The sequence below is a fragment of the Mucor mucedo genome, assembly GCF_025094135.1.
Source record: "Mucor mucedo strain NRRL 3635 chromosome Unknown EV154scaffold_43, whole genome shotgun sequence".
Lineage (NCBI taxonomy): Eukaryota > Fungi > Mucoromycota > Mucoromycetes > Mucorales > Mucoraceae > Mucor > Mucor mucedo.
In genome coordinates, this window is record NW_026252327.1 from 16,957 (window position 1) to 44,132 (window position 27,176).

The 27,176-nt window shown below is 35.9% G+C and overlaps 8 protein-coding genes across 8 annotated transcripts; all 8 read left to right on the forward strand.

The window, feature by feature from the left end:
• The first annotated feature begins 884 nt into the window (after positions 1 to 884).
• EV154DRAFT_507871 (uncharacterized protein) lies at positions 885 to 1,612 on the forward strand. Its single transcript, XM_051601490.1, has 2 exons — positions 885 to 1,415; positions 1,481 to 1,612. Exons 1-2 carry the CDS (start codon positions 1,016 to 1,018, stop codon positions 1,519 to 1,521), a joined length of 441 nt encoding a protein of 146 aa, XP_051457766.1. The 5' UTR covers positions 885 to 1,015; the 3' UTR covers positions 1,522 to 1,612.
• A 359-nt stretch (positions 1,613 to 1,971) lies between these two features.
• On the forward strand, positions 1,972 to 5,081 carry EV154DRAFT_537987 (uncharacterized protein; the record flags this gene model as incomplete). Its single annotated transcript, XM_051604248.1, has 5 exons — positions 1,972 to 2,989; positions 3,231 to 3,323; positions 3,397 to 3,691; positions 3,758 to 4,264; positions 4,373 to 5,081. 5 exons carry the CDS (start codon positions 1,972 to 1,974, stop codon positions 5,079 to 5,081), a joined length of 2,622 nt encoding a protein of 873 aa, XP_051457767.1.
• A 1,603-nt stretch (positions 5,082 to 6,684) lies between these two features.
• Positions 6,685 to 8,748, forward strand: EV154DRAFT_602493 (uncharacterized protein). The gene is made up of 3 exons (XM_051607291.1): positions 6,685 to 7,198; positions 7,272 to 7,560; positions 7,623 to 8,748. The coding sequence occupies exons 1-3, from the start codon at positions 6,771 to 6,773 to the stop codon at positions 8,580 to 8,582; spliced, it is 1,677 nt and encodes a 558-aa protein (XP_051457768.1). The 5' UTR covers positions 6,685 to 6,770; the 3' UTR covers positions 8,583 to 8,748.
• Positions 8,749 to 12,235: 3,487 nt separating this feature from the next.
• EV154DRAFT_222541 (uncharacterized protein) lies at positions 12,236 to 15,161 on the forward strand. The gene is made up of 7 exons (XM_051594429.1): positions 12,236 to 12,256; positions 12,352 to 12,835; positions 12,898 to 12,979; positions 13,050 to 13,124; positions 13,178 to 14,093; positions 14,148 to 14,751; positions 14,819 to 15,161. Exons 2-7 carry the CDS (start codon positions 12,574 to 12,576, stop codon positions 15,100 to 15,102), a joined length of 2,223 nt encoding a protein of 740 aa, XP_051457769.1. The 5' UTR covers positions 12,236 to 12,256; positions 12,352 to 12,573; the 3' UTR covers positions 15,103 to 15,161.
• A 485-nt stretch (positions 15,162 to 15,646) lies between these two features.
• On the forward strand, positions 15,647 to 15,797 carry EV154DRAFT_507905 (uncharacterized protein; the record flags this gene model as incomplete). The annotated part of the gene is made up of 1 exon (XM_051601491.1): positions 15,647 to 15,797. A coding segment is annotated over one exon (151 nt), but the record flags the coding sequence as incomplete, so codon positions are not given.
• A 535-nt stretch (positions 15,798 to 16,332) lies between these two features.
• On the forward strand, positions 16,333 to 17,949 carry EV154DRAFT_222628 (uncharacterized protein). The gene is made up of 6 exons (XM_051594430.1): positions 16,333 to 16,519; positions 16,568 to 16,628; positions 16,676 to 16,742; positions 16,828 to 17,415; positions 17,493 to 17,590; positions 17,654 to 17,949. The coding sequence occupies exons 2-5, from the start codon at positions 16,580 to 16,582 to the stop codon at positions 17,512 to 17,514; spliced, it is 726 nt and encodes a 241-aa protein (XP_051457771.1). The 5' UTR covers positions 16,333 to 16,519; positions 16,568 to 16,579; the 3' UTR covers positions 17,515 to 17,590; positions 17,654 to 17,949.
• Positions 17,950 to 17,956: 7 nt separating this feature from the next.
• Positions 17,957 to 20,480, forward strand: EV154DRAFT_222674 (uncharacterized protein). The gene is made up of 5 exons (XM_051594431.1): positions 17,957 to 18,122; positions 18,185 to 18,411; positions 18,465 to 19,395; positions 19,450 to 20,059; positions 20,127 to 20,480. The coding sequence occupies exons 2-5, from the start codon at positions 18,341 to 18,343 to the stop codon at positions 20,405 to 20,407; spliced, it is 1,893 nt and encodes a 630-aa protein (XP_051457772.1). The 5' UTR covers positions 17,957 to 18,122; positions 18,185 to 18,340; the 3' UTR covers positions 20,408 to 20,480.
• A 3,293-nt stretch (positions 20,481 to 23,773) lies between these two features.
• EV154DRAFT_222753 (uncharacterized protein) lies at positions 23,774 to 26,459 on the forward strand. Its single transcript, XM_051594432.1, has 6 exons — positions 23,774 to 24,130; positions 24,193 to 24,274; positions 24,345 to 24,419; positions 24,473 to 25,397; positions 25,452 to 26,055; positions 26,135 to 26,459. Exons 1-6 carry the CDS (start codon positions 23,878 to 23,880, stop codon positions 26,401 to 26,403), a joined length of 2,208 nt encoding a protein of 735 aa, XP_051457773.1. The 5' UTR covers positions 23,774 to 23,877; the 3' UTR covers positions 26,404 to 26,459.
• Positions 26,460 to 27,176: the final 717 nt, after the last annotated feature.

Here is a 27,176-nt window from a genome sequence, read left to right on the forward strand (position 1 = left end):
GGGCCACAGGGGTGGGTAGGGTTTTTTTTTTTGGGATAAACCATTAAAATATGTTACCCTGTTGTTACAGAATGAAAAAAAAAAACGTGTTCCTTTTGCTAAATTGAGAGGTGTCACTTATTTTGTATGCAAGCTGTAATGAAAAAAAGTTGTTAAAATCTCTAAAACGGACTTTTAAGAAGAAAAAAAAAGTCACCCACTCCAAATCGAAACACATTCCCGGTTTAAGAGTTCATTTAGACGCTCTTGTTGTCCCAGTCATCTTAAAAAAAAAAAGCGGGGGGACCACATGATCTCTATTTGTTGAGAATTCATCTTGACATCTTTTTTTTTTTTTAGTCTGTGCCATTTTTTTCTGAAAAAAAAAAAAAAAAAAACTTTAATAGGTGGACCGTGTGTTAAAGGGTATAATTCATGGTTTTTTTTTTCTTCGATAGATCAATGATCCCAGGGAAACAAAAAGTGAACCCTCTTTTTTTATTGCATCATGTTGCTGTTAGTAAAAAGAAAAGGTGCCATTGAATTCTTTCTTTCTCTTTTTGTTTTTCATAAAAAAAAAAAAAAAAAAATCAAAAAAAACTAAACTAATAAAAGGGTTCAATTGATACTACTGCTAGTTTATGTTTTTTTTTTTCTAAAAAAAAAAAGCACGTTTTTTTTAATGGCAACTCTGGGGGAGGGATCGCTGTATCATGAAGGATGCAGCGATGGAGATTTTCTGAGCTGGCATGAAAAAAAAAAAAGATGTACGACGTGAAATGCCTAAAAGAGGAATAGGTTAATTAAAAACCCAAAAAAAAAAAAAAAAACTCTTTTATAAAATGTTTATATATTTACAGTCACTTATGTCATGATATGCCCACCTCCTTTTGAAGAGGGGGGGGTGTTAAGGGGGGGTGGGTTTGTTATAAAAAAAAGGAGGGGAGGAAAATAAGTAGTGCCTTTTTTGTTTTATGGCCGTAACCCACTTTCTTTTTGCCCTTTTTATCTTTTTTTTTACTGACTGATATAAAAGATGACTTTTGATTTTGAAGAACGTGCGGGTGATTTAATTGAAAATGTGACGGGAAATGAAAGTGTTGTGCTCTACTCTAGTCAAGATTTCAAGTTGGTGAATAAAGGATGGACGAATACGTTTCGTCAACGCTACGGGAGTCAATTGAATGCCCAAAAGAAGACGGTAGGTCAAGTAGCGTATGTGACAACCACGATGCAACATGGGCGTTGCCATGTGTTTTATTTGATTGTGACGCCTAAATCCTACAACAAGGCAAATTATTCAGATATCGAATCGTGTTTGATTAGCTTGAGAAAGTTGTGTGAACAATTGGACGTGCGTCAATTGGCTTTAGGTCGTGAATTGGGTTTATTACAAGAAAAATATATCAAGGATGTACTCTTTAATGTATTTCAAGGCAAGTTTTTTTTTCTTTTGTGTTTACTATTCATTTTTTTTTATAACTCTCTCTCTCTTTTTTAGGCTGGCACGGTAAAATCGTCATGTATCTTGGAGAATCCTAAAAAAATAAATAAAAATAATAAAAAATGTGTGCGGGGGCCCGACTTTTTTTTTTTCTTTTTTTCTCACACACACACATTTTTAAAAATGTCTTCAGAAGAAGAACCTTTATTCAGTAGAAATAGCCATGGTCAAAGCCATTGGAACAGACTTCGAAAAAGTACCATGGTAAAACATATAAAAAGACTGTTTTCTTAATTGTATAGACCTAATTCTTTCTCCACCCACCTACAAAAAAAAAGCTGATTCGTGCAGTATGTGTGTTTTCTCTCCTCATTAGCTTAGCAGCCGGCACATGGATTGTACAAGCCTTTTTAAGCAGCCCAGAAATTGATTTCTCTAGTTTAAAAGATTATTGCAAGGACGTTTCAGCTATTCAACCTGACGAGTACACAGTACGTCATCAACAATTAGCAGAGACATTAAAGAAGGAAGGAGCCGATGCTTTAATCATGGAAGGAGGAGCCAGTATGGTGTATTACACAAATATCGAATGGGGTTTAACCGAAAGAGCCTTTATGGTTGTACTTCAATTAAACGAAACAGAAGCCACGGGTATTCATACCACCATTATCACACCTGCTTTTGAATCCACGCGTGCAAAAGAAAGTTTAAAGCATGCCCATTTACCCGATACCATTCAACCGAGTATGGTAGAGTGGTTAGAGTACAAGTCACCCTTTGCGTCCTTGGGTGAATTATTAACCACGAGTCAACGCGTGATGGTGGAACAAAATGCACGCTTATTCATTTACAGAGGTGTATCTGAAGCCTTGTCTGATACCAGAGTGGATATGGCACCACGATCTATTCGTATGTTACGCATGATTAAATCGGATGGTGAATTGGATATTATGCGATGTGCCAATACGGTGACCGAATTAGCGATTCGTACGGTTCGACCTCATATCAAGATTGGCATGACTGAATTTGATATTCAAAAGTTGATGACGAGGGCATTGAAAGAAGCTGGATTGACGAATACGTGGGTGTTGGCACTTGTGGATGAGAATGCAGCACTTCCTCATGGTTCATCCAGTGAGCAACGAGTCAAGGAGGATAGTACGGTGTTAATTGATACGGGAGGAGAATTTTTGAGATATCAGTCGGATGTGACGCGTACTTTCTTTATGGGACAACGTGGTACGAATAATCAGACGATTGAGGATGCGTGGTATTTGGTACGTCGTGCCCAGGAGAATGTGTTGAATCGTACGGGAGCTGGTCAGAATTGTGCTGAAGTGGATTTGACGGCACGTCATGTCATTGAGAAGGGTAACTTTGGTCCGTTTTTCACACATCGTTTGGGTCATGGTTTAGGTCTGGAAATGCATGAAGAACCTTATATGAATCAAGGTAACCGAGAACAATATTTAGCTCCTGGTATGACCTTTAGTGTTGAACCTGGTATCTATGTGACCCATGAATTTGGTATTCGATTGGAAGATCCCGTCGTCGTTCGAAAGGATGGTAAATTAGAGTTATTAACCATTGGTTTAGCTCAAAATCCCTGGACCCTTTAAACCCCAGAAAGAAAATAAAAAAATACTGTTCTCAGGGGCGCATAATTGTGGCTTGGTCTTTTTTTTTTTTTTAAGTTGAATTTTTTTTTTTTTTTTTTTTTTAAAAAGTACAACTCTTTTTTTTTTTCTTGCCATGTCTGATTTAAAAGAAGAGAAAATTCAAGACACGCTTGTTGATCAAGAACAAGAAGTCGAAGAAGATTATGAAGATTATGATGATTATGATGATTATCTCGATGATGAATTGAACGATACTGACATGTGGGACGATGCGACTGGAGGTAAAAAGGAAGAGAGAGATAACCACTTTTTTTTTTTTTGGGTTTAAAAAGTAATTGAACAAGAAATAAATAGATTTCACGAAACAATACAATAAGCTTCGTCAACAAATTGCACCCAACAGTTCGTCAGATAAACCTGCACCTGCTGTCAATCGAAAGATTGCACCTGTCCCTCTTCAACGTACCGTGGATGCAGCCAATGCGACAGGTGGCACGGTTGAAAAGAAACAAATGTTGGATAGTCAGATTGATAGTTTAGGGCATTTTGCTAGTCGTATTCATATTGGAGAAGATTACAATCCTTCCAAGATTTCATCTTCAGTTGCTAGTGATATCAAGTTGAGTTCCAAGAAGGCCAGTGGTGACAAGTAAGTTTTTTTTCGTATTAGGGATGCAAGAAGAAAAAAAAGGGGGAACTAATTCTTATGGAACAGAACGATTCAACGTGATAAATCCGATCGTGCTACAGTTGAACAAGTACTTGATCCACGTACACGTATTATTCTATTCAAAATGTTGAATCGAGGTATTTTTTACGAGATCAATGGATGTATCAGTACGGGTAAAGAAGCCAATGTGTACCATGCCATGACAGAAGATGGTGAACATCGTGCGATTAAAGTGTACAAGACATCTATTTTGACCTTTAAGGATCGTGATCGTTATGTGACAGGTGAGTTCCGTTTCAGACACGGTTACTCCAAATCCAACCCTCGAAAGATGGTGAAAGTATGGGCAGAGAAGGAAATGCGTAATTTAAAACGTATTCAGGCAGCGGGTATTCCTTCACCTACCGCCATTATCTTGCGTATGCATGTCCTTGTCATGGAGTTTTTAGGTGATAAAAATGGATGGGCTTATCCTCGTTTGAAGGATGCACAGATTGAAACATCGAGATATCCTGCACTTTACTATCAATTGGTGAAGAATGTACGTACCATGTATCAAGTGTGTCGTTTAGTGCATGCGGATTTAAGTGAATACAATATCTTGTGAGTAAAATGTGGGGGGGGGAAGAGAGAGAAAAGATGACTAAAAACATAAACTAGGTACCATTCACGTAAACTGTATATTATTGATGTATCCCAATCAGTGGAACATGATCATCCTCACGCCTCTGAATTCTTGAGAAAGGATCTTTCAAATGTGACAGATTATTTTGCCAAGAAGGGAGTCCGTGTGATGAGTATTATGGAATTATTCAAGTTTGTGACGGATGTGTCTTTTAGTAATGAAGAAACGGTGGTGGATGCACGTTTAGAACAAATTCAAGAAGACATGAATGCCAACCCTAATCTTGAGATTAATACAATTGAAGATGAGATCTTTATGAAGTCTTATATACCCACCACTTTAGATGAAGTCATTGATATCGATCGAGATACCTTGATTGTTGAAGAAGGTGGAGGAAAGAATCTGGTGTATGCGGATTTATTAGGTACAGGTGTGACTACTTCCATTCAACAATTGGATATTCAAGATGATGAAGAAGAGGATAAGGCAGTTTCGGATGGAGAGAGTGCATCTGACAACGATGATGACGACGACGATGAGGAGGATGAGGATGAATCTGGCTCTGAAGATGAAAATGGAGAAAGAAAGCCTAGAACACCTAGAGGAAAAAAGAATGAGGATAAGGATGATAAGAAGGATCGAAAGAAAAAGACCAAGGAAGAAGCAAGAGAACGTAGAAAGCATAAACTTCCCAAGGCTGAAAAGAAGAGAAAGATCAAGACAAGTTGTAAAAAGAAGAAGTAAAAAGCAAAAAAGCAAAAAAAAAAAAGAATCGTGTATGAGGTTTTTTTTTTGTTGGTTTTCTCTCTTGGAAATTTGTATATATATTGTCATTATTATTATTATTATCACTATAAAAAAAAAAGATTAGAAAAATAGGCTTACTTTTGTGAATAATATTCCTGTCAATGCTTGATTTGTATAAGCGGAAAAAGGTCAAGAACTAATTTATGTCAGGATGAGATCATTTCCTTGTTGGGAATGCATGAATCAAGTCTTTCTATGCAACAGAAAAATACTGTTATTCATAGTTTTCACAGTTCCATGCCATTTTTTACATTTTGCATCCTATGGTCTTGAAGGCCAATCAGTTAGAGCTCTAAATCTACTGACACTAAGTATCCCTGACTCGGTTGTCATTGAACGTGATCTGATAATGAATTTTGTTATCTATGAAATAAGTTCATTTATTTCTTGATATGAATAGTGAAAGATTACGGTTGGTACTCAAGTGATAGTAGCACTCGGTTGATACGTTTATTACAAAAGATAACATTTTTCTTCTTGAACTTGTGCACAACAAAAAAAAAAGCTAGATAAATCGTTGCCCATGATGGTAATAGGCTAAACTAAAAGGCGAGCAAAGATGTATTATCTTTATTATCTTGGATGTCAATCTTTTTATTTTATTTTTTTTCAAACTCAAAAAAAGAGAGAATATAGATGCTTGTAAACATTACAGACCCCATGATTTGGTTTCCAAGGTTTTTTTTTGATTGATCTAGGTCGTATGTTTTTTTATGGGAGAGGTCCTTTTCGCTTATAATACGATCTTTTTTTATGGTGAAATAAGGATGGTTATTCATGTAAGTGATGGTTTTTCTCTTAAATAAAAAGTTAAATGTCATTGAATGATGAAGCAAAAGATCTATATGTAGATAGCAAGGGAATTCTATTTTCCGCATGGTCAGCCAAACCTGTTTGTATTATTAAAGTCGACCCATTGTTTACGTTAAGCGGATATAAGAAATTCTTTTGCGTCTTGGCAGCCTATAAATTATTATTATTTTGACTCTTCCGGATCCGCTTTGCTAAAAAAAAAGGGGGGGGTGGATGGGCTGAGCACAAAAAGGGGAAGGGGGGGTAGAAGTATTTTCAAAAGGGAAATACGTTTCACCAAGAAGACCCACTTTACTTGGCAAATACCATAAAAACAGTTTTTTTTTTATAAAACCTCCCTCCTTATTAAATGCATTTGCAATAAATAAACAAGAATATATCCGTCATTCAATCAAGTCTTAATCAAGAGAAGAAGAAAAAAGAAAAGAGAGCTAATGCAGCAAACATGTATCGATGATATCACGTCACCTCCCTTTTATAAATCATATGGTCTGAATGACGATTCTTCTTTTTTTATGAAAATGTAAAACGAATAACAACAGCCACTCGGTATTATTATTTTTAAAAAGATGGAGTAACAGCCACACCGTCTTAAACCAATGGTAATTATCACGTTTTCTGTGAAATGTAACACAAATGACATGCTGTAAATTTCATGTAAAAAAAAAGATACATTTACGCTGCGCTAATTGTTTCTCGATATGGTGGAATTATAAAAAAAGATGGGGTAGTTTAAAAATCAGTTTTTTTTTTTTTTTTTCTTTTTTATTATTTTTTTATTCTTCTTTTTTTTTTCTTGTTTTGCATACTAATATGAGTGGGACATTAAAGACATCGTTGCTGAATTATCCCTTTGAATTGGTTGCGCCTATGGCAGCTATTGGATCTGTACTGTTATTGCCATTGGGACCTTTATTGATACCAAGAACGTATATCTGGTTCTTGTTGGTTTATTTTACCTTATTTTTGTATACACAAGTAAGTCATGTCTTCAAGTTTTATCTGACCGCCAGCAAGATAAAGGGAAACATTCGTGCATGGAACCAACGTTCAGTAGTGGAAGAAGAAAAGACATCTATGAGCAAGCCTCGTGAAAGGGTAAATGATCAAGACTTGGATGATATGGAGACATCACTTCAGTTGTATGAGGAAAATCATTTTATTCATGCCTTTATCGTACCTAATTATGCAGAACCAGAGGCTCTTTTAAGAGATACAATCAAGCGTTTAGCCAATCACAAGTAAAGTGAGGAGAAGGCCAAAAGGGAATATATATTTTTTTGACTCATAAGAAATCTCTCATTTTTTTTTTAGGAATGCTCAAACGAATTATGTCATTATTTTAGCCATGGAAGCATCTGAATTAAATTATGAATTGAAAGCGGATAGTTTAACAGAATATTTCAAGGATAGTTTTCTATCATTTATTGTCACTGCGCATCCAGCTGATATTCCCGGAGAAACGCGTGGTAAAGGATCGAACGTTGCTTTTGCAGCCCGCCATGGGTGTGCGCAAATGATGCAACAAGGGATTGATAGAAGAAGAGTGATTCTTACCGTTTCGGATTCGGATTCATCTATTCCTGAGCTCTATACAAAAGAGGTAACACCTTATACAATTAAGGTTTTTAGTGTTTATTTATAACAAGACTTTCTTCTTTTTAGGTTGAAAAATCATTTACACAAGCCGAAGACCCCTACTTTTTATTATTTGCACCACCCATTTTCTTTTCTCGTAATTCCTTTGAGGTACCAGCGGCGGTAAGAATGACGGATATCACCTGGTCAGCGATGGTGATGTCAAGTTTAAGTAATGGTCGTGGCTTATCTTTTCCTTGCTCAACCTACAGTCTTAGCATGGTTTTAGCAGAGAGAGTGGGATATTGGGATACAGACGCTGATGCAGTTGGAGAAGATATGCACATGATGTTGAAATGTTTTTTCAAGACAGACGGACTTGCACGATGTTGCCCGATCTTTGTACCCATTAATCTCACCAATGTTCAAACGAACGGATACCTTGCCAACATGCATGCACGATTTGTACAGGCCAAAAGACATTACAATGGAGTAGCCGATTTAGCTTACACACTGAGAAACTCATTTGGGGTCAAGGGCAATGTCAATGTATTTGCATCCAAGAAAAGTATGTATGCATCTCCCAACTTTTGGTTGGATAAACTTATTATTTGTATCAAGGTGATGGAAGCCCATCTGATTCCTGTCACTTCGGGTTGGTTGATGTTTGCAGCGGTACCTTTGATGCAGTTTATTTTGTTTCCACCAGCGAGTATCACCACGGTATTTGTTCCAGCCGAAGAAAATCCTATCCTCACTTCGGAATTCTATGCTAATTTGTGGAACATAGTGAGGATCATCACGGTGTTCTTACCGTTCCCGTTGTTTGGTACTTTAGCAGTGTATGAGGTACTTCATCGTACCATTGATCGGGAACTTTACCACAAGGCAGAAACTCGTACATGGCGTAACATGTTTGATTATATCTCTTTACCAGTGGCTGCTTGGGCTTTTATGACCATTCCATCTACTATTGCTTGTATCAAGCGTCTTTACAAGTCTAACAGTGAATATATTGTGGCTGAAAAGTTCTTTGATGAAGAGTAACAGTGGATACCCCATCCATAGGTCAAACCACATGTATTTAGAATCATTCATACACTTACATCCCCCCCCTCCCCTTCCGCATTTCTTTATTTTATACACTAATTCTTCTCCCCCCTTTTTTTTTAATCTTAATTCTAATTTCTTTTAATAATAAAAATGTACAGTGAAAAAAAAAAAAAAAAAAAAAAAAAAAAAAAGACAGCGGCTTTAAAAAATTAAGGGGGGTTGTATGCAGAGTACTGAACATTTATATGCTGTGGGAAGCTTGCAGATTTTTCTTTTTATTGTTCTAACGATAAACATAACTGTATCAAGTCATTTTGTTTTTGTTCGTAGTCATACAATAAAGTGAGATATTCTCAATAGCTTTTTAATTTACACCTTTTGTTTCTTTTGTGAGCCTAACAGATTTTTTTTTTTTTTTTTCGCATGAGGGTTTTAAACATAACATGATGGTACCTACAGATCGTAATGTCCTTTTTTTTAAAATCATTGGAGAGAATTAAAAAAAAAATATGTCATCATCTATTAAATCAGTAGGAATGCTGTTAAATCATGCCAATGACAATTTTTTTTTTTTTCTCATAGAAGGTAAAAGAATTGGTGTAAGGTAAATGCATGACGGCGTATGGCCGGACTTTTAAATGGTTAACTAATCCCAAAAAAAAAAAAAATGATGGACGTCATGTCTTTATAAAGGGCTTTAGACGACTCTAAAGTAATAGGCATCTTGTTAATGTTTTTCCCTCGTTTGTTGAGTAGATGGTTGTAAACCATAGCCTTGAGCACTTAATCTCTAAAAATACTTTTCTGAAAAAAACGCTCAAAAAGTGGGATTTAAAATGTTATTGGTTACTTAAAAGAGTTTGGTTACACAAGTAACATGGAAGTCAATCCTTTTTATCTCAAATCATAATGTAAATCATGGAGAATACCATGATACGCCACATGAATCTATCGAGAATCAAACGAATATTTTAATGGGAGTAGCAGCAAAAATACCTTACAAAGATAAGATAACATAAGCCATCACATGCAAAATAAACAAAATAATTTTTTTGCATGAATAAAAGATTTTTTTTTTTTTTTTTTTCATTTTCATTGATATTAAAAACCCGGCTTCGTGCGCAAGCCCCAGGAAAAAACGGTGTCTTAAAGTAAGAACATCCATACGATCATGAACAACAAATACTCAGCGAACCCAATCACTCGTCTGCCAAATGAGCAGGTAGAGAGCACGAGGACCGGAGAACTCCAGGCAATGAGGCCATTTTTTTCTAAAGAAGAAGAAAAAAAAAAAGAAAAAAATTTCAGATGAAAAAAAAGTGCCCCTTTATATATCTTTTTTTTTTTCTGTTTACTTTTCTCATTCTAAAAAAATCATAACTTGGGACTGTTGTTTTTAACTGTCTCTATTTGAATTTTCGCATGACTATTCTTGTTTAGGGGAGGTTTTTACCTTCTCTTAAAACCATTGTCTCTTTGTTTCCCTAATCATGATCTCTTGAAAATTACTCATGTTGTAAAGGTATACTGTTTCTTTTCTAATGTTTCTTCAGTTTTTCTAAACTGTTGTGTTTAGATTTACGCGTCCCATGAGTCGGCCCACAAGTAAATTTGATGAGGAGTTGCACCGTACGATCGTCTTGAATGTTTGAAGGTCTTTCTGTCAAAGTTTTGATTTACGACTGATACCGCTCTTTCGATGAGGTTTGGTCAGCCTCAAGAAGGGTGAATAGGGCTCCAATTTGGGGAGGAGTTATTCATATGTGATAGCACTTGTAAAATTGCCTTGCATAGAAGAAAAACGAAGTGATATCTGAGGGTATTTTGGCGATCCGTATCGTGAAGTGCTTAGCGGATTACCCAAGGGATGAGATACTATTCTTGCTGGGTTTGTAGAGGTGCGTCTTCTTGATGTGAAGGATGTAGAAAGGGAAGCGGAGGAGATAAAGGATGAGACATGTGTTATTGCAGAAGAAACCTCGGAAATGTTAAAACCCACATCATGCAAGAATTTGACAATTTCTCGTCCCCGCTTAAGTTTTCAACCATCATGGATATCCTCCAAATGAACATCCTTCGATGGCTCGGTACGTCTTTAACTATAAATGTATTTGGAAGCAGGAAAATACTCTGTAGATGCTGCATTGAACCAAACCGACATTTTTAAGAACGGGGATGCGGATTTATAGCAAGAAGGAAAAAAAAAAGTATTGTATTAGACATGATATAGCCGAAGTATTGAGGAAAATAGATATGCTAATTCAAGTAGATACAAGTATTTTTTGTTTGGTACGTTGATGTATGTGATAATGTTAATTTGCGTTAAATAAAGTGGGAAATATACACATAAAAAATATGATGTAAGCGATGTCTTTTTTTTATTTGTTTCCATATGCTTAAAAGGGGAAGGATAGCAAAGGTCTCTTTTCCCAGACACTAGAGATTTTTTCACGGAAGATTAGTCTAGCAAAACAAAACACTGCGCTTCAATGTTAGTAAGTGTTAGATGGAAATTTAATTACATGCTTTACCCCGCCATTGACTTCATGGTCATATAAGGTTGTTGTGCCACAATAAAATGGTTACCTAACAAACACTGTGTTCTCTTAAGCCTCTTCGTATTTGTGCTTTCGCCGCTTTTAACATCGTGTTGTGGAGGAAAGATGGAAGAACTCTATGACTATTCTCGGCATAGATACTGTATTAACATCGGTAAGCGACTTAGTTTTTAAAATTACGACGTTGCTTACTTCGTATAGATTTGGGACATGACATGATCACCTCTATGGTGGTAGCCATTAGTAAACTTACAAAAAGTAATAAAAGGTTAGTCGACATCGAAACCGCAGAGTTTATACGCGTTTTTTTGTTTTTTGTTATTTTTTTGTTTTTTTTTTTTGACGAAATTCCTTTTTAAAAAAAAGTTATGAAATCGAATACCGTACCTCAATTTTATATGACACTACCACCAGAAATGTCATTGCCAGAGGAAACAAGGCCGATGAAGCGAATGAGGAACCAAAAGGGTCCCAAGAAGGCGTTATTTATGTACGCAACACCTTAAGCGAGCTTGCTGACATTTATTTAAAATCAAAGCAACAATACTTCGACACTACGGCACTGTACGCGGTCTTGTACGAGGAAGCTATAGACCTGTTACAAAAAATACTGGATCAACATAAAAAAGAGTTGAATACAAGTGAAAATATAAATTTTTGTTACTCTTTGAACCTTCCAACCAGTTGGGATCATGAAATAAGAGAAGAATTGTTCCTGCCTCTATTCGTAAAAGCTGGTCTTCTCCATGAAAATGATGGTCCAGGCAGGCTGGTGTTTTTTTCGATGTTAGAGTTAAATTTTCAGAACATGCAAGTAACTACAACCTACCATGATGCTAGAAACATAAAGTACGGTGATCAGCGCGTTATGTGTACAGTAAATTATCAAGGTGCATTCTCCGTGGATTTGACATTGGTATCAGCTCAATATCCTGCTTTCGGATTAGCAGGAAGAAAAATGGTGCCACAATTGTTGAAACAGGCTCACTTTGTAATCCCTTATGGACTAAAAGAACTACGATTGTCATTAATAGCATGTGTGGAAAAGCATTGTGATCCTACGTTATCATCAGAATCTATCGATGACATGCTTAAAAAACTCAGTCAAAAGTACGAAGGAATCAATTATTTTGTAAGAGTTGATTAAAAAGAAATTGGGAAAATAATTAAAAACATTTTTTTTTTTTTTTTTTTTTTTTTGCCAGAGATATCCAAGTGATGTTTTAGATGATCAGCCATTCCCAGACTTGAAATCTCGCTGGACGAATAAACCAATCACTTTACGGGACATACTTGAACATCTTTCTGGTTTTGTTGAAAAATTCTTTAGAAATGAAGTAGATAAATTTCTTGTAGGCAGGAGCAATGTAGCACCCAGGCCATTAGACATTTTGTACACAGGTCGAATCCCGGAAACATTTTTTGCTATGGGGCTAATCTCAGTAGTTAATTGTTGGTCGAAAAAGTATTTCAGGGAACTAAAAGAATCTTACATATCCGCGGAACGCGGTCGTGATACCCCCATATTCGAATTCTTTGAATTTTATGACCGACAAGATGCAATTGGAGCGCTTTTACTAAGCCATTTGGAAGAATTTAACTTGCGCAGAAATCCAGTTATACTATCCAACGAAATAACAATGGAAGAACCCAAAAGTTGCTTAAAGCCTATTATCTTCATCAATATCGGTAAATTTACTCTTTAATAGTATCGGATTTGTACTTACCTATTCTATTTTGAAACCAAACAGACATATCGCCTACACGAATCCAGACTGCTTTTACATACCTAGATAAAGATAGACAAGTTGGACAGAAGCAAAATATCGAATGGTAATAGTGTTAGGCGTCAAAATATCTTGTATGAGAAAGTCCAACTAAGTTCCATTTTATTGCATAATAGTAATATGCAACCATTGAATTTTTTTATCAAGCAATCAGAAATATATCAAAGACCAGTACTACACATATCAAATAGGTAAAGTTACTAAAAGAAACGCTTATGCTTGTCAATTCTAATTGTACGTTTAGACTGAAGTTACGTTTGGAAACGATTTTTGATGATTATCTTAAATTATACTCCAATTACATCGGACAGAGGATGATAATGGAGACAACAACTAAAATATCTGACCAGGTTTTAAGAAAAGAGAAAACAAAGAGTACTTTCAACGATTATATTAGGATAAAAACTAGCAAAAATCGATCGAAGGAAATCAGAAAGTTATTTGTTTCCTCAAACCCAAGCCTATTTAAACAGCTTACGGCAAACTTTGACATGGACGATCTTCTTGTGTCGAATGACAAATTTTCTGCTTCGGATAGCGAGGGATTTACAACATGCCATCCAGGTTACATGTATTTTTTTATGCTCACATATCTGCACTGTCTCAACAAGCAAATAGAGGAAAAATTGGAAAGTAATTTCGGAAAGAACTGGCAAGCCAACAAAATTTGGTATGGTGTCTCTATTGATAAAAATCTATCGGACAATGTATTCGGTACAATAAAGAAATTGGAAAAATCATTCTTTGCAAGTGGAATACTTGGGAAGGACGACGACCTTCGACAAGCAAAATTCTGTACCCGTGGCGAAGAAATTCTACCCGCTATCCAACACAATTATCAGCATTTGGACTTTGGGTTGAAATCATACTTTGTTGTTGTACAGATATTTTCAAAGCATATTCAACTCAGTTTGCATCAAGTGGTCAAACTGGCATCACCCGGAGAAGATCCAGCGTCCATCATTATTCAGGATGAAATGATACAAATCAATGATGTATATGACACACTTTTTAAGAGTATTATGAAGAGCATACAAATCAATTATCAAGTTGACTATTGTGCCACACATAAGTACGGGGAAGATACACAATATGATTTCCAATCATTTGAGATATATAGTAATATCTATCGAAATTTAAAACCATGCGTTGTTGAACTTGTAAGTTGGTATACCTATGATTAGCGTCTCATTGTATTAATTGTTTTTTGGTAGTTCGAAAAAAACAAAGCACATTTAGACATGGATTCCAAAATACAGCTAGATATCAACACGAAATGCGATTGCAGTATCAGTATTTCTCTTCGTGACATTATTGAAGTAGGCCTTATGTCAGTAATAGAGAGTATAGCAACAAAAATAATGGATTCTTTGACCAACAAGAGACTATTTGGAGACTATATACCGAATTACATTTTTTTGTTTGGAGATCCGTTCAATCTGGGGCAAGGTTCAAAGATCCACATTGCATACACCATGATTATGCAAAAAGCGATTGATGACGGCGTATATATTAAAGAGAAAGATACAAAGATATTTGTAATAAGAGAATTTATTTTCCAATTATTGGAGACGTTTTTATCTGGAAAAAAGCCTTACATGTTTGAAAGGTTTGTCACTGGAACTTTGTGCCAAGTATCAAGCAATACATACGGGATACGGATTCCATATTTAAACCGTTTTACCCCTTTCACACGACTAAACAGTGATGGTGATATCAAAAATACTATTGCAGATGATGGTAGTTATTTGGTATTTATTCAGAAAGGGAAGCCAGTTCCAACAAAAAGGCATATTATTCAAAGCAATGAACCAAAATGTAAGTTCGTTGCCATGATTGTTCTTCTTTGTTTGTTCTAATGAGACCCACTTCTACTTACACATAGATACCAATTTAGAAATTCTTCAATTAGAAATTTCACCCAGTACTGTTCCGGACAAGTATGCTCTATTGCACGGCGACACTCCTGGTTGTACTACTGAAATATTCTACTCTAATTTGACGTTCTATGGTTTTCTGAGTACATTTGTGGTAGAATATGAGCAGAGTAGCATTAATTTATCTATCAAAGTATCAAGAGGATGTATGTGCGATATTGATAACTATATTGATAACCCTTATTACGAAACCGAAAATATCCTGGAGCCATTGACACTCGCGTATATTTAACATATCACTGCTACAATAAAATCAACCTCTTTTTAAACCACCGTTTTACCTGCGTGACTTTCAATTTTAAAAATCCCCCTTCACTCTCCCCCGACCCCCCCCCCCCAGGGACACAATGGGCCCTTTTTTTATTTAAAGAAGAAACACTTTTTCATAAACAAGACATGCCTTTTGGATTAAAAGTACCTTCCAAGAACACACTGATTTTCAGTGGTGTTGCAGGTGGCATTGCAGGTCTCGTCTGTTTCAGTAATAAATAAGCCCAAGATGCCAGAACAAGACTTGCTCAACGAGTTTCTTTCCTCGCTGACAGACCTTGTGGTGTCCATGTAAGTCTTTTTCCCCTCTTTGATCTCTTCTTTATTGTCCGCACCCCATAAGAAACTAGGAAATGCCTCGTAAAGTCACAGTGTATATTACTGCACCACCTGGTTATGGACTTGAAAAGAGTCGAACTTGGTTTCGTGAATATGTCAAGGTAATATAATACGCCAACCCACCGACATGTATAAAAAAATAAACTGATACGCTTTACTTGCTGCAGCCTATTCTTGTTGCAGGTGCTGTCGATTACGAAATTAAAGAAGCTAAATCACCTGGCCAAATCGAAACTTCTGTCATGGAAGAAATTGTTCAACGTCGTCGTGAAGCCGTCGAAGCAGACAATGCAGAATCAAACGACCACGAACAATTAGAAAACAAGTCCAACACAGGTTTTACATCACCTGTAGAGAACATGAATAACAAGAAGAAAAGTGAAGTGGTATCCGATGGTATTTTAGCGATTGGTAGAAATGCAAATCGTGAAGTGCTTAGCGCATTAGGCAAGGTACGAGATGACAAAGGATGAGACATCTGTTATTACAGAGGAAACCTTGGAAATGTTAAAAGCCACATCATTCAAGAATTTGACAATTTCTCGCTTCCGCTTGAGTTTTCACATATCATGTATATCCCCCGAATGAACATCATTAGATGGCTCGGTACGTCTTTGATTATAAATGTATTTGGAAGCAGGAAAGTACGCTGTAGATGCTGTCTTGTATCAAACCTGACATTTTTAAAACCTGGATGCGGATTTATAGCAAAAGGAAAAAATGTATTGTATTAGACATGATATAGCCGAAATATTAAGGAACAATGTACGCTGTTTTGAGTAGATACAAGTATTTTTGGTGAGTCAGTGTTAGTGCCAATGTTAATTTGTGTTAAATAAAGTGGGTAATATATAAAAAATATGATGTAAACGATATCTTTTTATTTGTTTCCATATGCTTAAAAGGGAAAGGATTGCAAAGGTCTCTTTTCCCAGACACTAGAGATTTTTCCACCGAAGAGTAGTCTAGCAAAAACTAATATCGCACTGCAATGTTAGTAGGTCATATGAGGTTTCGTACTACAAATAAACGGACTACTCGTAAGCCTCTTTGTATTTGTACTTTTGCCGCTTTTAACATCGTGTTAGAGAAGAAAGAAGATGGAAGAACTCTACGACTATTCTCGGCATAGATATTGTATTAATATCGGTAAGCGACTTATTTTTTTAAATTACGGCGTTGCTTACTTCGTATAGATTTGGGCTATGACATGATCACCTCTAAAGCGATTGCCATTAATAATAATATAGAGTTGAATGAAAGGTTAGTCGACATCAAAACAACATAATTTATACGTGTGTGTTTTTTTTTGTTTTTTTTTTTGACAGAGATTCCTTTTTGAAAAAAGATTTGAAAAAAAATACAGTACCTCACTTTTATATGACACTACCACTAGAAAGGTCATGGCCAGAGGTAAATTGGCTGATGAAGCGAATGAGGATTCAAAAGGGCTTCAAGAAGGCGTTATTTATATACGCACCATTTTAAGCGAGCTCGCTGACATTTATTCAAAATCCGAGCAACAATCTTTCGATAATACCGCAATGTATGCGGCCATTTACGAGGCGGCTATGGAACTGTTACAACTGTTACTGTATGATTATAAACAAGAATTGAATAGTGTAAATATGGATTTTTGTTATTCTTTGAATCTTCCAACCAGTTGGGATTATAAAATAAGAGAAGAATTGTTCCTGCCTCTATTCGTAAAAGCTGGTCTTCTCCATGAAAATGATGGTCCAGGCAGGCTAGTGTTTTTTTCAATGTTAGAGTTAAATTTTCAAAACATGCAGATGTATAGAAGATTACAGAAGGGTACAAATATAAAGTATGGTGATCAGCGCGTTATATGTACAATAGATTATCAAGTTACATACTCCGTGGATTTGAAATTGGTATCAGCTCAATACCCTGCTTTCAGATTAGAACAAAGAAAGTTGGTGCCACAATTGTTGAAACAAGCTCACTTTGTAATCCCATTTGGACTAAAGGAACTACGATTGTCATTAATAGCATGTGTGGAAAAGCATTGTGATACTACGTTATCATCGGAATCTATCGACGACTTGCTTGAAAAACTCAGTCAACAGTTTGATGGATTTAGATATTTCGTAAGAGTTAATGGAAAGGAAATTGGAAAGATAATTAAAATATTTTTTTTTTTGTTTTACCAGAGAGAAGATAATGTTTTAGATTGTCAGCCATTGCCAGACTTGACATATCGCTGGACGAATGAATCAATCACTTTAAAGGACATTTATGAACATTTTTCAGGTTATGCAGAAAAATTCTTTAGAAATGAAGTAGATAAATTTCTTGTAGGCACAAGCAATATAGTATCCAGACCATTGAACATTTTTTACACAAGTCGAATCCCGATAACATTTTTAGCTAAGGGGCTAATGTCATCACTTGAACGTTGGTCGAGAAAGTATTTCAGTGAACTAAAAGAATCTTACATATCCGCGGAACTAGGTGATAATTCCCCCATATTCGAACTCTTTGACTATCGTCGCCGAAAAAATCCAATTGAAAAACTTTTAGAAAACCGAATGGAAGAATTTAACGTGCGCAGAAACCCAATTATACTACCCAGCGAAGAACCCAAAAGTTGCTTAAAGCCTATTATCTTCATCAATATCGGTAAATTGACTCTTTAGTATGATCTGATTTGTACTTATCTATTCTATTTCGAAACAAAACAGACATATCGCCTACACAAATCCAGACCGTTTTTACGTACCTAGATAAAAGTAGACAAGTTGGACAGAAGCAAAATTTTGAATGGTAATGGTGATAGGCGGCAGAATATCTTTTATAAGAAAGCCCAACTAAGTTCTATTTTATTGCATAATAGTAATATGCAACCATTGATTAGTTTTATCACACAATCAGAATTGTATCGCAGACCAGTACTACAGATATCAAATAGGTAAAGCTACATAAAGAAACGCTTATGATTGTCAATTCTAATTGTGCGTTTAGACTAAAGTTAGGTTTAGAAAAGATTTTTGGTGGCTATCTCAAAATTTATTCAAATTACAGAAGACAAAGTATGATAAGAAAAATATTAGTGAACTCGACACCCAAATTACTTCACCAGGCTCTCCAAAACATGCGGAAGAGGAGAATTTTAAGCAGTAATGGAAGGATAAAATCAAGTAAAAAAATTAGGCAAAAGAAAATTAGAAAATTATTTGTCTCCTCCAACCCAAATCTATTTAAACAGCTTACGGCAAACTTTGACATGAACGATCTTTTTGTGTCGAAGGACGGATTTCCTGTTTCGGATAGCGAGTCATTTACTACATGCCATCCAGGGTACTTGTATTTTTTTATGATCACATATCTGCACTGTCTCAACACGCAAATAGAGGAAAAATTAAAAAGTATTGTAGGAACAAATGGGCGAGCCAACAACATTTGGTATGGCGTCTCTATTGACAAAAAGCTACTGGATACTGTATTCGGCTCAATAAAAAATTTGGAAAAATCTTTCTTTGCAAGTGGAATACTTGGGAAGGACGACGAACTTCGAAAAGCAAAGTTCTGTACCCGTGGTGAAGAAATTCTACCAGCTATCCAACACAAATATGAACATTTGGACTTTAGTTTGAAAACACACTTTGTTGTTGCACAGATATCTTCAAAGCATATTCAACTCAGTTTGCATCAAGTGGTCAAACTGGCATCACCCGGAGAAGATCCAGCGTCCATCATTATTCAGGATGAGATGATACATATTCATGATGTATACGACATACTTTGTAATAGTATTATGAAGAGCATACAAGTCAATTGTCAAATTGATGATTGTACCACGCATAAGTATGGGGAAGATATGCAATATGATTTTCAGTCATTTGAGATATATAACAATATTTATCGAAATTTAAAACCGTACGTTGTGGAACTTGTAAGTTGGTATACCTATAACTAGCGTCTCGGTGTATTAACTGCTTCTTGGTAGTTCGAAAAAAACAAATCAAATTTGGACATGGATTCCAAAATACAGCTGAATATCAACACGAAATGCGATTGCAGTATCAGTATTTCTCTTTGTGACATTATTGAAGTAGGCCTTATGTCAGTGATAGAAAGTATGGCAACGGATATATTGTCTTCTTTGATCAACAAAAGACTATTTGGAAACTATGTCCCAAATTATATTTTTGTGTTTGGAAATCCGTTCAATCTGGGGCAGGGTTCAAAGATCCACATCGCATACACCATGATTATGCAAAAAGCGATGGATGACGGCGTATATATTAAAGAAAAAGATACAAAGACATTTGTACTTAGAGTGTCAATTTTCCAATTACTGGAGAAGTTTTTATCTGGAAAAAAGCCTTACATGTTTGAAAGGTTTGTCACTGGAACTTTGTGCCAAGTATCAAGCAATACATACGGGATGAAGATCTCATCATATGATACAGACGATTTGATGCCTTTCACCCGAATAAACAGTGATGGTGATATCAAAAATACTATTTCAGATGATGGCAGTTATTTGGTATTTATTCAGAAAGGGAAGCCAGTTCCAACAAAAGGGCTTATAATTCAAATCAATGAACCAGATTGTAAGTTCGTTGCCATGATTGTTCTTCTTCGTTTGTGCTAATGAGACCCACTTCTACTTACACATAGATATCAATTTAGAAATTCTTCAATTAGAAAGTTCAACCAGTACTGTTCCGGATAAGTATACTCTATTGCACGGCAACACTCCTGGTGTTACTTATACAATATTCTCCGGTAATTTGTCGCGTTATCGTATTGAAACACTTGTGGTAGAATATGAGCAGATTAGCAATAATTTATCTATCAAACTATCAAGAGGATGTATGGGTAATATTGATGACTATATTGATAAACTTTATTACGAAACCGAAAATATCATGGAGCCATTGACACTTGCTTATATTTAAAAAATCACCGCTTCAATAAAATCAACCTATTTTTAAACCACCGTTTTACCTGTGTGACTTTCAATTTTAAAAATACTCCTTCACTCTCCCCCGACCCCCAGGGACTCAATGGGCCCTTTTTTTAAAAAAGAAGAAACACTTTTCATAAACAAGACAAGCCTTTTGGATTAAAAGTACCTTCCAAGAACACACTGATTTTCAGTCGTGTTGCAGGTGGTATTGCAGGTCTCGTCTGTTTCAGTAATAAATAAGCCCAAGATGCCAGAGCTAGACTTGCCCAGCGAGTTTCTTTTCTCGCCGTCAGACCTTGCCTTGTCCATTTAAGTGCTTTTGTTTGATTGATCTTTCTTCATTGTCTCACCCTCAGAAATAGAAAATGCTTCGTAGATGAAAACTTAGAAAATTTTAAACCCACACCTGCAGAAGAAATTGGTCATTTCTCATTGCTACGCGAATCTTTACCCGTCATGCATATACCCATATCAATATTATGTAATAAATCAGTATTCTTTACCAAATTTACATGTATCATCCTGGGCTAATTAAAATGTACTGACATGTAGGAAGATAAGCTGTTGCTGCTGTCTTGAATTGGATTAGACCTTTTGAGAAGACGAAGAAAAATGATACGCTGATTCAGTTGATCAAAAGGAGTTTGGGGGTGTTGAGTACGTTTCCAAGTGTTATTATGCATGAATAAGAGCTGAGAAACTAGAAAAGACATTTTCTTTTTTATTAAACTTCTCCACTTCTCACTTCTTAAAATGCCAAAATTTATACACGTCTCTCTATACACCTAGTGGCGTGTTATCCCATTGCAAGCGTTGTCTCTCTGCTTCCCTAATCATAGTCTTCTGAAAACTACCTGTGTTGATAATGAGACAGAAAAAAAAATACCTTCTGAACTGTTGTATTTAGATGGACACGTCGCATGAAGTTACACACAGGTAAATTTGATGAGGAGATGCACCGTACGATCGTCCTTAGTGTTTGAAGTTCTTTTGTCAAAGTTTTGATTCACGACTGATACCGCTCCTTGCATGAGGTTTGGTCAGCCTCAAGAAGTGTGAATAGGGCTCCACTTGGGAGAGGAATTATTCATATGTGATAGCACTTGTAGAGTCACCTTGCATAGAAATCTTCCTGGCTTGATGGTCTTCTTTGAACTATAAAATGCAAGTTACCTTCATGTAACTCCATCTGTATTTTCATCCCTTTCAAAATGTGTTTAATCGTCCTTTCCAACCTACTATTATGCACAATCGAGATATTGTTTTCTTTTCCTTAAAATGAGCTGAACACTTTCACTTATTGGGATTTAGTTCTTGTACTTTTCTACAGCGGTCGTGGTGGAATATAAACAGTTAGAAGAACAACGAAGTGATATCTGAGGACATTTTGGCAATCGGTATCGTAAAGTACTTAGCGGATTACCCAAGGGATGAGATATTACTCTTGCTGGGTTTGTAGAGGAGCGTCCTTTTGATGTGAAGGATGTAGAAAGGGAAGCGGAGAAGACAAAGGATGAGACATCTGCTATTGCAGAGAAAACCTCGGAATGTTAAAACCCACATCATGCAAGAATTTGACACTTTCTCGCTTAGGCATGAGCTTTCACATATTATGGATATCTCTCGAATGAACATCATTAGAGGGCTCAGTGTGTCTTTAATTATAAATGTATTCGGAAGCAGGAGAATTCGCTTTAGATGCTGCCTTGTATCAAACCGACATTTTTTAAGAACGGGATGCGGATTTATAGCAAGAGGGAAAAAAAGGTATTGTATTAGACATGATATAGCCGAAGTATTGAGGAAAATAGATATGCTAATTCAAGTAGATACAACCATTTTTGGTAAGTTAGGGTATGTGACAATGTTAATTTACATTAAATAAAGTGTTTATTTGTTTCTATGTGTTTAAAGGGGGAAAGATAGCAAAGGTCTCTTTTCCCAGACACTAGAGATTTTTCCACCGAAGAGTAGTCTAGCAAAAACTAGTATCGCGATTCAATGTTAGTAGGTGTTAGATAGAAAGTTTGAATGCATGCTTCAACGCCGTCATTGAGTTCATGGTCAAATAAGGTTTCGTACTACAAATAAACGGATTATACGAAACGCCGTGAACTCGTAAGCTTCTTCGCCGCTTTTAACATCGTGTTGTAGAAGAAAGAAGATGGAAGAACTCTATGACTATTCTCGGCATAGATATTGTATTTTTATCGGTAAGCGGCTTATTTTTTTTTAAATTACGGCGTAGCTTACTTCGTATAGATTTGGGCTATGACATCATCACCTCTGGAGCGGTAGCCATTTATAAATGTAACAAGATTGTTAAAAGGTTTGTCGACATCAAAACAGCAGAATTTGTACGTGTATTATTTTGACAGAGATTCCTTTTTAAAAAAAAGTTCTGAACACGAATACCGCACCTCAATTTTATATGACACTACCACGAGAAATATCATTGCCAGAGGCAAAAAGGCTGATGAAGCGAATGAGAATCCGAAAGGGCTCCAGGAAGGCGGTATTTATGTACGCAACACCTTAAGCGAGCTCGCTGACATTTATTTAAAATCCAAGCAACAATCCTTCGACACTACGGCATTGTACGCGCTCTTGTGCGAGGAAGCTATAGACCTGTAACAAAAAATACTGGATCATTATAAACAAGAATTCAATAGCGTAAATATGGATTTTTATTATTCTTTGCATCTTCCAACCAGTTGGGATTATGAAATAAGAGAAAAATTGTTCCTGCCTCTATTCGTAAAAGCTGGTCTTCTCCATGAAAATGATGGTCCGCGCAGGCCGGTGTTTTTTTCAATGCTAGAGTTAAATTTTCAAAACATGCAAATAAATGCAAAATTCCATAGTCCTAGAAACATGAAGTATGGTGATCAGCGCGTTATGTGTACAATAGATTATCAAAGTACATACTCCGTGGATTTAAAATTGGTATCAGCTCAATATCCTGCTTTCAGATCAGCAAACAGAGACATGGTACCACAATTGTTGAAACAAGCTCACTTTGTAATCCCGTTTGTACTAAAGGAACTACGATTGTCATTAATAGCATGTGTGGAAAAGCATTGTGATACTACGTTATCATCGGAATCTATCGACGACTTGCTTGAAAAACTCAGTCAAGGTTACAAAGGATTTAAAAATTTCGTAAGAGTTAATGGAAAGGAAACTGGAAAGATAATTACAAACATTTTTTTTTTTTTGCTTTGCCAGGGAAATCGAAGTAGGGTTTTAGATGATCAGCCATTGCCAGACTTGAAATCTCGCTGGACGAATAAACCAATCACTTTAGAGGACATACTTGAACATTTTTCTGGTTCTGTCGAAAAATTCTTTAGAAATGAAGTAGATAAATTTCTTGTAGGCAGGAGCAATACGTTACCCAAGACAGTGGACATTCTTTACACACGTCGAATTCCGGAAACATTTTTATCTGCAGGGCTAATGTCATCATTTAATTGTTGGTCGAAAAAGTATTTCAGGGAACTAAAAGAATCTTACATATCCGCGGAACTAGGTTATGATTCCCCCATATTCGAACCCTTTCACTGTGCTTTACGAAAATATACAACTCTAGGTCTTTTAGATAACCGAATGGAAGAATTTAACGTGCGCAGAAACCCAATTATACTACCCAACGAAACAACAATGGAAGAACCTAAAAGTTGCTTAAAGCCTATTATCTTCATCAATATCGGTAGATTGACTCATTAGTAGCATCGGATTCGTACTTACATATTCTATTTTTAAACTAAACAGATATATCGCATACACAAGTCCAGACTGTTTTTACATACCTAGATAAAGGTAGACAAGTTGGACAGAAGCAAAATTTTGATTGGTAATGGTGATAGGCGGCAGAATATCTTTTATAAGAAAGCCCAACTAAGTTCTTTTTTATTGCATATTAGTAATATGCGACCTTTGAATAGTTTCATCGAGCAATCAGAAATATATCAAAGGCCAGTACTACACATATCAAATAGGTAAATCTTCTTAAAGAAACGCTTATGATTGACAATTCTAATTGTGCGTTTAGACTGAAGTTGGGTTTAGAAAAGATTTTTGGTGACTATCTTCAAATATACTTAAGTTACAAAAGAAATGTGAAAAAAAGATTGCCAGTGAGCCCAGAATCCGGACTACTTGGCCAGGCTTTCCGAGACATGTGGAAGAGAAGAACTTCAAATAATGATGAAGGGATAAAAACAAGCAAAACCCCGCTAAAGGAATTCAGAAAATTATTTGCCTCCTTAGATCCAAACTTATTTAAAGAGCTTATGGCAAACATTGATTTGGACGATCTTTTTGCGTCGAAGGATAAATTTGGGGATGCGGATAGCGAGTCATTTACTACATGCCATCCAGGTTACATGTATTTTTTTGTGATCACATATCTGCACTGTCTCAACAAGCAGATAGAGGAAAAATTAGAAAATACTGTAAGATTGAGTTGGAGAGCCAACAAAATTTGGTATGGTGTCTCTATTGATAAAAAATTATTGGATACTGTATTCGGGTCAATAAAGAAATTGGAAAAATCATTCTTTGCAAGTGGAATACTCGGGAAGGACGACGAACTTCGAAAAGCCAAATTCTGCACCCGTGGTGAAGAAATTCTACCAGCTATCCAACACAAATATGAACATTTGGACTTTAGGTTGAAAACACACTTTGTTGTTGCACAGATATCTTCAAAGCATATTCAACTCAGTTTGCATCAAGTGGTCAAACTGGCATCACCCGGAGAAGATCCAGCGTCCATCATTATTCAGGATGAAATGATACATATCAATGATGTACATGATACACTTTGTAAGAGTATTATGAAGAGCCTACAAATCAATTGTCAAGTTGGCTATTGTACCACGCACAAGAGTCAAGTAGATACACAATATGATTTCCAGTCATTAGAGATATATAACAATATTTATCAAAATTTAAAACCATGCGTTGTTGAACTTGTAAGCTGGTATACCTATAATTAGCGTCTCATTGTATTAATTGTTTTTTGGTAGTTCGAAAATATCAAGTCAAATTTGGACATGGATTCCAAAATTCAGCTGGATATCAACACGAAATGTGGTTGCAATATAAGCATATTTCTTCGTGATATTATTGAAATAGGCCTTATGTCAGTAATAGAAGGTGTAACAACAGATATATTGGCTTCTTTGGACAACACAGAATTATTTGGAAACTATGTACCGAATTATATTTTTGTGTTCGGAAATCCGTTCAATCTGGCGCAGGGTTCAAAGATCCACATAGCATATACCATGCTTATGCAAAAAGCGATTGATGACGGTGTATATATTAAAGAAACAGATACAAAGACATTTGTAGTAGGAGAATTTATTTTCCAATTACTGGGGATGTTTTTATCTGGAAAAAAGCCTTACATGTTTGATAGGTTTGTCACTGGAACTTTGTGCCGAGTATCAAGCAATACATACGGGATGCGGATTTCATCTTTAAACGGCTTTATCCCTTTAACACTACTAAATGGTGATGGTGATATCAAAAATACTATTGCAGATGACGGTAGTTATATGGTATTTATTCAGAAAGGGAAGCCAGTTCCAACAAAAGGGCTTATAATTCAAATCATTGAAGAAGATAGTAAGTTCGTTGCCATTATTGTACTTCTTCGTTTGTGCTAATGAGACCCACTTCTACTTACACATAGATTTTAAATTAGAAATTCTTCAATTAGAAAGTTCAACCAGTACTGTTCCGGACAAGTATACTCTATTGCACGGCGACACTCCTGGTGTAACTTATGAATTATTCTCCTTTTATTTGACGGGTAGTTATATTAGAACATATGTGGTAGATTATGAGCAGATTAGCTATAATATATCTATCAAAATATCAAGAGGATGTATGGGCGATATTACTGACTATATTTATTACTCTTATTACAAAACCGAAAATATCATGGAGCCATTGACACTCGCTTATATTTAACATATCACTGCCTTCAATAAAATCAACCTATTTTTAAACCACCGTTTTAAACCTGCGTGACTTTCAATTTTAAAAATCCCCGTCCCCCGGGACACAATGGGCCCCTTTTTTTTAAACGCTTTTCTTAGGGACAGCCAATTTTTCCTTAGGGACAGCCAAAGTGCACGTAGTCGCAACGTAAGATCTATGGTTTGGATGTTCTGTAGACATGGGAACAAAGATATACAATCAAAAACAATGTAAAAATTACAAATAAATGTACATCAAGCGATTTATACTTATTTTGACAATTCTATTATCACTCTTTCGCCTTTGAGCTCGTTTGAATTAAATCTTACGCAGAAATATTAATGTTAAGTCCAAACGAGAAGCTGAAAGTTAGCTTTAAAATACATATACTGGTTTAAACTATGTTAGTTGTGATAAATGTGTATATATTTCAAGTTATTAAGCTCTATTGACCTCTTGATATCGATTAAAGTATCATAATCCCAACATTACGACTACGTGCACCCTGGCTGTCCCTAAGAAAAATGGCTGTCCCTAAGAAAAATGGCTGTCCCTAAGAAAATTTGGCTGTCCCTAAGAAAATTTGGCTGTCCCTAAGAAAATTTGGCTGTCCCTAAGAGACCCGTTTTTTAAAGAAGAAACACTTCCCATAAACAAGACATGCCTTTTGGATTAAAGGTACCTTCCAAGAATACGTTGATTTTTAGTGGTGTCACAGGCGGCTTTGCAGGTCTCATCTGTTTTAGTAATAAATAATACCCCGT

Coding starts and splice junctions, on each gene's coding strand:
- EV154DRAFT_507871 (XM_051601490.1), top strand. CDS start 1,016: ATGACTTTTGATTTTGAAGAACGTGCGGGTGATTTAATTGAAAATGTG. Junction 1,416..1,480: donor ACTCTTTAATGTATTTCAAG/GCAAGTTTTTTT, acceptor TCTCTTTTTTAG/GCTGGCACGGTAAAATCGTC.
- EV154DRAFT_602493 (XM_051607291.1), top strand. CDS start 6,771: ATGAGTGGGACATTAAAGACATCGTTGCTGAATTATCCCTTTGAATTG. Junction 7,199..7,271: donor AAGCGTTTAGCCAATCACAA/GTAAAGTGAGGA, acceptor TTTTTTTTTTAG/GAATGCTCAAACGAATTATG. Junction 7,561..7,622: donor CTGAGCTCTATACAAAAGAG/GTAACACCTTAT, acceptor TCTTCTTTTTAG/GTTGAAAAATCATTTACACA.
- EV154DRAFT_222541 (XM_051594429.1), top strand. CDS start 12,574: ATGGGGCTAATCTCAGTAGTTAATTGTTGGTCGAAAAAGTATTTCAGG. Junction 12,836..12,897: donor TATTATCTTCATCAATATCG/GTAAATTTACTC, acceptor GAAACCAAACAG/ACATATCGCCTACACGAATC. Junction 14,752..14,818: donor TCAAAGCAATGAACCAAAAT/GTAAGTTCGTTG, acceptor ACTTACACATAG/ATACCAATTTAGAAATTCTT.
- EV154DRAFT_222628 (XM_051594430.1), top strand. CDS start 16,580: ATGGAAGAACTCTACGACTATTCTCGGCATAGATATTGTATTAATATC. Junction 16,629..16,675: donor TAGATATTGTATTAATATCG/GTAAGCGACTTA, acceptor TACTTCGTATAG/ATTTGGGCTATGACATGATC. Junction 17,416..17,492: donor TTCAGATTAGAACAAAGAAA/GTTGGTGCCACA, acceptor TGTCATTAATAG/CATGTGTGGAAAAGCATTGT.
- EV154DRAFT_222674 (XM_051594431.1), top strand. CDS start 18,341: ATGCAACCATTGATTAGTTTTATCACACAATCAGAATTGTATCGCAGA. Junction 19,396..19,449: donor AACCGTACGTTGTGGAACTT/GTAAGTTGGTAT, acceptor GCTTCTTGGTAG/TTCGAAAAAAACAAATCAAA. Junction 20,060..20,126: donor TCAAATCAATGAACCAGATT/GTAAGTTCGTTG, acceptor ACTTACACATAG/ATATCAATTTAGAAATTCTT.
- EV154DRAFT_222753 (XM_051594432.1), top strand. CDS start 23,878: ATGTCATCATTTAATTGTTGGTCGAAAAAGTATTTCAGGGAACTAAAA. Junction 24,131..24,192: donor TATTATCTTCATCAATATCG/GTAGATTGACTC, acceptor TAAACTAAACAG/ATATATCGCATACACAAGTC. Junction 25,398..25,451: donor AACCATGCGTTGTTGAACTT/GTAAGCTGGTAT, acceptor GTTTTTTGGTAG/TTCGAAAATATCAAGTCAAA.